This window comes from Nerophis lumbriciformis, linkage group LG12, assembly GCF_033978685.3.
Source record: "Nerophis lumbriciformis linkage group LG12, RoL_Nlum_v2.1, whole genome shotgun sequence".
Taxonomy (NCBI): domain Eukaryota; kingdom Metazoa; phylum Chordata; class Actinopteri; order Syngnathiformes; family Syngnathidae; genus Nerophis; species Nerophis lumbriciformis.
Window position 1 is genome coordinate 29,210,130 of NC_084559.2, and position 10,516 is coordinate 29,220,645.

General features: G+C 38.5%; 1 protein-coding gene across 2 annotated transcripts in view; it reads right to left on the reverse strand.

Annotated features, from left to right (window-relative positions):
• Positions 1-2,301: 2,301 nt before the first annotated feature.
• got1l1 (glutamic-oxaloacetic transaminase 1 like 1) overlaps positions 2,302-10,516 on the reverse strand; it is a 22,801-nt gene continuing 14,586 nt past the window's right edge. The window contains exons 4-8 of one of the 2 annotated variants that reach the window (XM_061986292.2): positions 9,556-9,773; positions 9,301-9,451; positions 5,706-5,871; positions 3,353-3,492; positions 2,302-3,119 (exon numbers count right to left, since the gene is read on the reverse strand). In XM_061986292.2, coding sequence (XP_061842276.1) covers positions 2,983-3,119; positions 3,353-3,492; positions 5,706-5,871; positions 9,301-9,451; positions 9,556-9,773 — 812 coding nt within the window. In that variant the 3' untranslated portion in view covers positions 2,302-2,982. The remainder of the gene's footprint in view (positions 3,120-3,352; positions 3,493-5,705; positions 5,872-9,300; positions 9,452-9,555; positions 9,774-10,516) is intronic. The other variant, XR_009817862.1, reaches the window with a different exon arrangement.

Here is a 10,516-nt window from a genome sequence, read left to right on the forward strand (position 1 = left end):
TTGTAAATTAAGATTATTGACAAAGACACTTGTAAGTGTGTTAGCATATTTGCTAATGCTAATGACGCTAGCTCGATTACATTACCATAGCACGTACAAATATGCATGAAAACACTCCTACAGACATCAGACATGGGATGTATGAATTGTTTCAGTTATATTGTAAAACTTACACATGTTGCTTGGAGTGATGAATGAAAAATCCATATGAGTAGAACCGCTGTTGACGGCTAGCAAAAGGAAGGGCACTTGTAATTCAAAGTTCAAAGCACTAAAAGGAAGGAAATGTTGTATACGTTCACCCTGCAGCACCTGCAATGAGCAAACTCGTCCAAAAGATGGTGCCATAGTACAGACAATAGCATACCATTTCAATGTCTCTGCTTGTTAAAAGTTAAAAAGTTAAAGTGCCAATGATTGTCACACACACACACCAGGTGTGGTGAAATTATTCTCTGCATTTGACCCATCACCCTTGATCACCCCCTGGGAGGTGAGAGGAGCAGTGGGCAGCAGCGGTGGCCACGCCCGGGAATAATTTTGGTGATTTAACCCCCAATTCCAACCCTTGATGCTGAGTGCCAAGCAGGTGTTTAATGACAACTATTTGTTGAACACAATGCACTATGGCAGTTAGCGAAGAAACATCCATAAATTCGCCGCACCTTTTTAAAAGCCGCAGGTTTCAAAGCGTAGGAAAAAAGTAGCTGTTTATTTTAAAGTAGTTGGGATACGAAGATACAAAAAAAACATGACACAATTACACAAAGTACGCTTGGTACAAAACCAGATAGAGTATAAAATAAGTCTATTGAAATAACTGAACTCAGATGCATAATTTAAATAGACCAATATTGGTTCTGGGCTTCTTAAGTAGTTTTACACACGTTGTTATGATAATGATTACACACTTGACTGGATGTGAGCCACTCCTTCAGGTGACATTTAAAGGAAGCAAGTTACAGTAAGTGGCAAAGTCTTTCATGACTTTGTAAGAGTTAATGTTTTGTCCAAAAGTAGTTTTCTCACCTCTTGACTGTGACATTCTCTAACTCGCAGTGGGGAGGCTTGTCATTCAAATTGTTGCTCATGATTGAAAGCATAAGAATCAGCCAAAAAGTATCTTTAAAAAAAAAAAATTCACGATCTGTGGCCGTGGACCGAGAGGCTGGTAGACTTTGGCATCCCCCGGGATGGCAAAAAAGACACAAATATATGCTATTTGTAGCTACTTTTTTTTTCTAACCCTTTGTGACGATAGCGATTGATTCTTTATCCAAACAGGATTATGTGAGCGTCCCGTCTGTCGGCTCCCCAGCGAGAGTGGACATTGTACAGTAAGTGATTAATAAAGTTGTATACGTTTGTATCCTCCTGTTCGGCATTAAAAATATAAGGTCCTGGATCATAATTTGTCACAAAGTAATCGTTATTGGCTCTCACAAAGTCTGCATGATTCCACTGCAAAAACTGAAATCTAAGTAAGATTAAATATCTCAAATAAGAGTGATATTTGCTTATTTTCTGTCTGATAAGATAATTCTTCTCACTAAGCAGATTTTGTGTTAGTGTTTTACTTGTTTTAAGGGTTTTGGTCCGAAATGATCTCAGTAAGATATTACAGATGTTATGACCTATATTGAGTAAAACATGCTTGAAACTAGAATATCAACTGATGTAAAGCTGTGTCATCAACACTCACAAGTATACAACTACTTTTTTAAAGTAATAACTTCTTACTTCAAGCATGAAAAAAAAAATCATGATGCTGCGCACATATCATCATGTCAAGATAATGGCAAAAAAAAAAATTCTACTAAGAAAAGTGCACTTGTTATTAGTGAGAATATACTTATTTTAAGGTATTTTTGGGTCCATTGAGGTTAGCTAATTTTACTTGTTTTGGAAAGTCTTGACAAGCCAAATTTTCTTGTTCTATTGGCAGATAATTTTGATCAAGTAAAATACCCCTTATTTTTGTATTTTTTTTTTCTTGTTTTTGAACACTGACTTTTTGCAGTGTAGCATTGTTGTTGATGGGGAAGGGATCAGTGGTTCCTCCTGCTACGTCACAACCACGTGACTGGCTCGCTCATTATCTCTCAAAATGGCTCGGGAATTTTGAGAGATTGATACTATTTTGATCATCTATTTACTTGCAGGCTTTGGAAGTTTTTTGGTGTCTTAAATGAGATATATATACCGTATTTTTCGGAGTATAAGTCGCACCGGAGTATAAGTCGCACCTGCCGAAAATGCATAGTAAAGAAGGAAAAAAACATATATAAGTCGCATTTTTTTGGGAAATTTATTTGATAAAACCCAACACCAAGAATAGACATTTGAAAGGCAATTTAAAATAAATAAAGAATAGTGAACAACAGGCTGAATAAGTGTACGTTATATGAGGCATAAATAACCAGCTGAGAACGTGCCTGGTATGTTAACGTAACATATTATGGTAAGAGTCATTTAAATAACTATAACATATAGAACATGCTATACGTTTACCAAACAATCTGTCACTCCTAATCGCTAAATCCCATGAAATCTTATACGTCTAGTCTCTTACGTGAATGAGCTAAATAATATTATTTGATATTTTACGGTAATGTGTTAATAATTTCACACATAAGTCGCTCCTGAGTATAAGTCGCACCCTCGGCCAAACTATGAAAAAAACTGCGACTTATAGTCCGAAAAATACGGTAATAAAAAAGTTCATTATAGAGGTAACTTGTTTTTCCATTTTACTGGTACTTGAAAGATTCCTCTGAAGCTCTTATTTCTCTTATTTCCGATGAGGAAGAATGTGACTCACGAGAGAGATTTGACTGCACTGGAAAACTTGGACGTAAACTGCAAAGAAGACATAAGCTGGACTTCCCCTTAGATCAATAGTCGAGCCAACATGGTGCCCTTCTAAGTGAAAGGTCCAATCAGTGGAGCTTCGCTGACACCGGCCAAAAGGCAGCTGCTCAGTCAGAGTGAAGTGCTCGCCGCGTGGATGGACTCTGCGATGTAATCCAAGTTACGGCCGTTGATTGCGCTCACATTTATATAGCCGCCGGGGAGCACGTAAACGTGCCTGCTGTTTGACAGAAAATCCACGTGCTGGCCTAAAGTGGACAAAAAAAAAATCAATGTAATTGGTGACTGCAATAATGTTATTTTTGGGGGATGAACTGTTATCAGGAATAGGCACATTGACGTAAAAAGCGTTGTGATTGTACATTGCACCGCATCGCAGTCATATGTCAAAAGTGATGAACGTAATTATCTTCTTGAAAATATTTTTAACAACGCCACAAGGCTTTCATCTTCACTGTTGAAGGATCTGCGGACGTCTCACCATTCAGGCCCAGGCAACAGTAGAGTCCACTTAGTTTGGTCACATGGTCCCAGCCTGGAGAGCCCAGAAGTCGGAGTTTTTCTCTCAAGAGTAGTCTGATAAGCATGCTTCTTTTCACCATGTGATTGACTTCTCCCTGCCTTTGGGGTTGCAAAGATGTATAGTTATGGGCGCACAACATCAGGTGCACCTACACCAGGGGAACCCAAAATGTTGAAAGAGCCATATTGGACCAAAAATACAAAAACAAATCTGTCTGGAGCCGCAAAAAATTAAAAGCCATATTACATACAGATAGTGTGTCATGAGATATAAATTGAATTAAGAGGACTTAAAGGAAACTAAATGACCTCAAATATACCTACAAATGAGGCATAATGATGAAATATGCTAGCCTAATTAGCATGTTAGCATCGATTAGCTTGCAGTCATGCAGTGACCAAATATGCCCGATTAGCACTCCACACAAGTCAATAACATCAACAAAACTCACCTTTGTGCATTCACGCACAACATTAAAAGTTTGGAGGACAAAATGAGACAGAAAAAGAAGTGGCATAAAACATGTCCTAGACAGTCGGAGAAAATTATATATGTAAACAAACTACGGTGAGTTCAAGGACCGCCAAAATTAGTAGGACAAAACGGCGCTTGCCAAATACTCAAATCAGTGAAGCATGTTTAATATAAACAGTGTGCTTTATAACAATTAGGGAGGTTTGTGTCATGTTTGTCCTCCTACAGAAACCATATTAAAACCAAAAAATATTTTTTTTCCCCCTCATCTTTTTCCATTTTTCATACATTTTTGAAATAGCTCCAGAGAGCCACTAGGGCGGCGCTAAAGAGCAGCATGCAGCTCTAGAGCCGCGGGTTGCTACACACACAAAAAATAACCCAATTTTTACCCATTTGCTGGTTAAGAAAAGGACAAAACCCTTATTTGTGTTATTTTAACTCAACATTTTGGGTTAATTTTTTCAACCCAACTTTTGCGTTGAATTATTTCACCAAAAAGTTGAGTTATGATAACTTAATGTTGGGTTATTCCCAACCCAACTATTGGGTTGAATTTATTTCACACAAAAACTGAGTTATGCTCACTACAATGTTGGGTTATTCCAAACCCAACTATTGGGTAGCTGTCAGAAAAATTGTATGTAAATGATCAAAAAACTTTCCGTTCTGAGTTTCCAATGAACAGACAAGAGGCTGTCTTTGTTGCACCAAGCAAAGGCTTGGAAAATTCCATTGTGTACGATGGGAGGAGAAGCGAGGGGGTTATCTATTGTCATCGAAGACCTGCTCAAGCTGAAGCCAGGACCAGCCCAAGCCCGAGGCATCTTTTTCTTTTGTGTTAATGTGACCGAAAACAATGACTGTTTACATACTCCCCATTCCTTTGGAAGCAGATGTTGTTGTGTAAAAAGGGAAAATCCAAATAAAAAGAGGTGGTGTACAATTTTTCGCCAGAGCGTGGGTGACACTGTAAGAGGTTACAGGTTGACACGTTTCTCCTCAATTGAGCAAAATTTAATTCTGCCTCTGTTTTATTCTTTGCTTCTTGTCTTGTTTAATCGATGTCATCAGTGTTTGAACCTGACAGTAGCGCTCCTTGACCTAGCCGGGGAGTAATCTTTGCCATTAAGCTGAATCTAGTATTTTTTTTTGTGCCCTAAAAAGTGTTTATTCTGCAAGTAATATACTAGCTGTTTGATTGTAACGTGCATCTTTACTGTAGTTTTCATTACCAATTATGGACGTGTTAAAATCGGCATGTAAAATCACTAATGCTTATCAGTAGCATTGAGCTAGCGCATTTCGAAAAGTGGCACCTTGAGTGTTTTCTATCAGGCATACTTGCTTTGTTGGCATGCAAAATTTTAACATTACATTGAGGAAGTCCGACTGAGTCCACTCTGAGTGCTGCCAGAGTACTTGTTTACCAGCCAAGTGTTTAAGGCAGTCCCGTTCAACAAAAGTATCAAAATATGTCACTGTTTGATTTGATATTGATTTGATTTGAATCAATACAGACAGAATTGGGTTGGTGCCTATAAAAGTAAAACATTTAGTACCCATCTGTTGGTATAATGGAGTTTCATTTTACACCAACTGTCATTGGAACAAAGCTGAATATTATTATCTTTGGAAAAGCAGATTTTTGATGCCTCCCTCGCACTGGATCCATTAGAAATATAATGTCAGGTGGTTCATCCAAAAAATGGCCATAATAAATATCGGGGTCATCAGTAGCACAATGGGTACCTGGAAAATGTAACACACTGTGGAAATAGCAACACAACGTGTAGATAAGGAGATAATTTCCATATAGATAATAATATGAACTCACCATTCCACAAGATGAGCCGGGTTACTGAGTATGGTGGTGACCACACGCGCTCCAGCTGTAGGCAGCCGGCCCCACAGAGACTGGGACAATTTGTCCGCTTGTGACTGAAGAGCAGACAGGACAGACTTGTGTTTCAACACACACAATAGGTGACCGACAGCCTCACCTGAACAGGAAATAAATTGTACATTTAAAAAAATCATTGAAGATTATTAGAAAATATATATATTATTTTGATCCATATGCAAATGGATAATTGAATATATTTCAGAGAATATGTTTTAGTTAGTAGTTTTCAGATTAATCACAATTTGGATTCATCACCATAAATCGCAAATAATTGACTGCGAATAATCACAATTAATCGCGGCACACTTCTTGCTTTCATTATTTAAATTAACTCCAATTATTCTGACACAAATGTGATTTTATTGTCAGAATGTCATAGTAATAACAATAACAATAACAATAACAATAACAAGATCTGATAACTCAGTTACAGCTCATGTTATTCTATTCTGTGTTATATGTGTTTTATGTTGCACGATTGCACCAAGTAAAATTCCTAATTTGTGAACCCGTTCTCAAACAATGGCAATAAAATCTATTCTGATTCTGATTCTGATTCTGATAGAGGAACACTGTTTAAATGTGTTACTTGATTTCATGTCATTTACTCGTTTAAAAGTTGTTATCAGTTTCAGTCCTTTCCAATCCATTTTCTACCGCTTGTTACTCTCGGTGTCTCCTAGTCGCTCAGGGAAATCATATTGTCTAAAAATGCATTTTCTTATAGAATCAGGGGTCCCCAAACTTTTTGACTCGGGGGCCGCATTGGGTTAAAACAATCTGGCCGGGGGCCTGGCTGTAGAAATATATATATCCATCCATCCATCCATCTTCTTCCGCTTATCCGAGGTCGGGTCGCGGGGGCAGCAGCTTAAGCAGGGAAGCCCAGACTTCCCTCTCCCCAGCCACTTCGTCCAGCTCCTCCAGGTATATATATATATATATATATATATATATATATATATACATATATATATATATATATATATACAGTACAGGTCAAAAGTTATAAATGTATATACTGTATATACATATATATATATATATATATATATATATATATATATATATATATATACCGTATTTTCCGCACTATAAGGCGCACCTAAAAACCACAACTTTTCTCAAAAGCTGACAGTGCGCCTTATAACCCGGTGCGCTTTATTACGATTCATTTTCATAAAGTTTCGATCTCGCAACTTCGGTAAACAGCCGCCATCTTTTTTCCCGGTAGAACAGGAAGCGCTTATTCTTCTACGCAAGCAACCGCCAAGGAAAGCACCCGCCCCCATAGAACAGGAAGCGCTTCTTCTTCTACTGTAAGCAACCACCCGCCCCCGGAAGAAGAAGAAAAAACGCGCGGATATCACCGTACGTTTCATTTCCTGTTTACATCTGTAAAGACCACAAAATGGCTCCTACTAAGCGACAAGGATCCGGTTCATAAAAAGACGCAATCTCTCCATCCGCACACGGATTACTACCGTATTTCACAGCAACTGATATTCTTGTGAACCGCACTGTGGAACGGGAGCACGTACGGTGAATATTCGCACCACAGGGAATGAGAAGTCATCCTTCACTGTGGTTCTAGCTTGCCATGCTAACTTCCACCCATGGTGATATTCAAAAGGAAGACCTTGCCAAAAGAGACCTTTCCAGCCGGCGTCATCATAAAAGCTAACTCGAAGGGATGGATGGATGAAGAAAAGATGAGCAAGTGGTTAAGGGAAGTTTACGCGAAGAGGCCGGGTGGCTTTTTTCACACAGCTCCGAAGGCGAACACACCTTCACTAAGACGGACAGACAGCGCCGGACGACATACGCCAACATTTGCCAGTGGATCGTAAATGCCTGGGCAGATATTTCGGTCACAACTGTGGTCCGAGCTTTCCGGAAGGCAGGATTCACAGAACTACTGGACAACAACAGCGACACTGACTCCGATGACTTCGACGAGACGGAACCGGCCATTTTGGATCCCACGCTTGCGCAACTTTTCAATTCGGACACCGAAGACGAAGAATTCGAAGGATTTACGAATGAAGAATAACTTCAGAAGGTGAGCGCTATGTTTATTTTGTGTGTTGTGACATTAACATTCGAGCAACATTATGTTGCTATTGCTCTACACCATTTTGAATTTTACTATGTTTGTGATTGCACATTTGCGTACATTTTGGGACAGAGTTGTTAGAACGCTGGTTTTCAATATATTATTAAAGTTTGACTGAACTATCTGACTGTTTTTTTGACATTCCCTTTAGCGCAGCGTAGGCGCGGCTTATAATCCGGGGCGTTTTATTGGTGGACAAAGTTATGAAATATGTAATTCATTGAAGGTGCGGCTAATAATCCGGTGCGCCTTATAGTGCGGAAAATACGGTATATATATATATATATCCATCCATCCATCCATTTTCTACCGCTTATTCCCTTTAGGGGTCGCGGGGAGCGCTGGAGCCTATCTCAGCTACAATCGTGCGGAAGGCGGGGTACACTATATATATATATATATATATATATATATATATATATATATATATATATATATATATATATATATACATATATAGCCCGGCCCCTGGTTAAATTGTTTTAACTCAATTTGGTTCCCGAGTCAAAAAGTTTGGGGACCCCTGGTATAGTCCTACTGTGTTTTACAAATAACTCATAACTTGACAAAAATGTTGATTACGGTTTGGACGGTTTGTGTTACGGTTAATAAAAGAAAATAGAGCAACCCTAACTCCAATATAATCCCGGCTTTACAATATTTAATGTAGAAATTGAGAAGACATACTAGTACAATACTTACTAAATACCATACTAAAATAAAGGAAAACTAAAAATGTATACAAGCAACAGTATCAATAATAATAATAATAACAATAATGACAATAATAATAATACAAACATTATTATTAATATTATTAATATTAATAATAATAATACTTTTTAAGAAATTGCAATAATTTTTTGAAATTTTTGACATTCATGAATACATTTAGAATCTCTCTCCGCCCCCACACATTCAGCTTTTTTCTCAATGCTCGCTCAGCTTTCTGTCGCTCAGGTTGACACACAGCGTTACATATGTGCCAAAAAGGCAATCAATCATAGTACTGTACAAATGCATTTTCTGATTGGCTGCTTGGTCTCCAATTAGGATTAAGTCCGATTCAGTCTGCCTGGTAAGGTTATTTGCAAAGTGCAAACACATTTAAAATACATTTATATTCGCTCAATTTTATTTTTCACTTGAGATATAATTATTTTTTTAAAGATCATTTAAGTGCTTGCGAAATATATGTTTCTGTGCTCAAAATCTGCTTTTGCTACATCAAAATAAAAACATAAAAATAACTCCATATTCAGTTGTTGTTCTTTATTGTACGGCGAGCGGTAAAGTGTTGTTTGGCCGTTACCTATTTCTGTATGAATACAATTTACTGGACAAAGGCTATGAGTACACACGGCTTTTAGAATAAACAGACTACACGGAAAATAGGGAAGTATTTCTGACCATAGAGCCCAAAACAGTGTGAGAAGGACTGAGCGCACATCAGCTCCATGCCCTGTGCTGCAAAGTACCACACAGGCCACGCCTCCTGTTCTAAATCTCCAAAGCAAAGAGCCTGTGTTGGCAGCAAGATGAAGGGGTGCAGCCCACGCCTCTGTTGAAAAAGTGCAAGAACAGACGCTGGTAATGAACCACGTGGGAGTGAGAATCCATTAGTCTAAAAAAGCTCATTCAGACGTAAATCTTCACGTCAGATACCAAGATTAGCTGTGCAATGATGACCCATTGATTGTGAGAGAGGGCTGCTCCGGTGGGGTCGTGTCCACCAGCTGGCAAAATAACAACACTTCGCTCAGGAGCCTCTTGTAGATCCGCGAGAAGCTTCTCCAAACAAACACCTCGCCGCTCATCATCCCAGTAACAATAGTGATGGATGTGGTGAAGGCCTGCAGCTCGCAAGTTAGAAGCCAGTGACTCTGTAAGGAGCATCAAGAAATAACAACAGTGACGCTTTCTTTCTGCAGCGACATCTTTTATCAAAGAATATTAATATGCACGTCTTTCTTGAAACTGGTGTGGCATTCTAAACTATGGTTTGTTTGCTTTGGACAAGCATTAAAAAGTTACAATTCATTAAAGGGGAACTGCACTTTTGGGGAATTTTGCCCATAATTCCCAATCCTTATGTGAGAAATAAACACATCATTTTCTTTTTTGTGTGTGTTCTAAATAGTGGAAAACTGCCAGCAAGAGTCAGCTAACAATGCAAGTAATGGGGATACAATCTGTTTTGCCTACAAAGCCATTTAAAGCCATCCAAAATCTTCCAACATTGTTTTATATACATACTGTATTAGGGTTATACAGTATACCGGTATTAGTATAGTACCGCGATACTAATGAATCATATTCGGTACTATACCGCCTCTGAAAAGTACCGGTCCGCCACCTACTTGCAACCAGACACCGTGTGTAGACAGAAAAGAGAGAACGGACGCATTTTGGCTTAAAAACTAACGGTAAAGGCTAAAGCGGCTAAAGTCCAGCCCCAGTCGGCAGTGTTGTAGCTACTTCTAAATCAGTAATCCTCGCCTCCATGGTGACAAATAAAGTACGTTTCTTACAAGTATCATCCCTGCAGGATGAGAAATAGCTAAACATGCTTCACTACACACCGGCGTCAAAATGTATATATATATATATATATATATATATATAT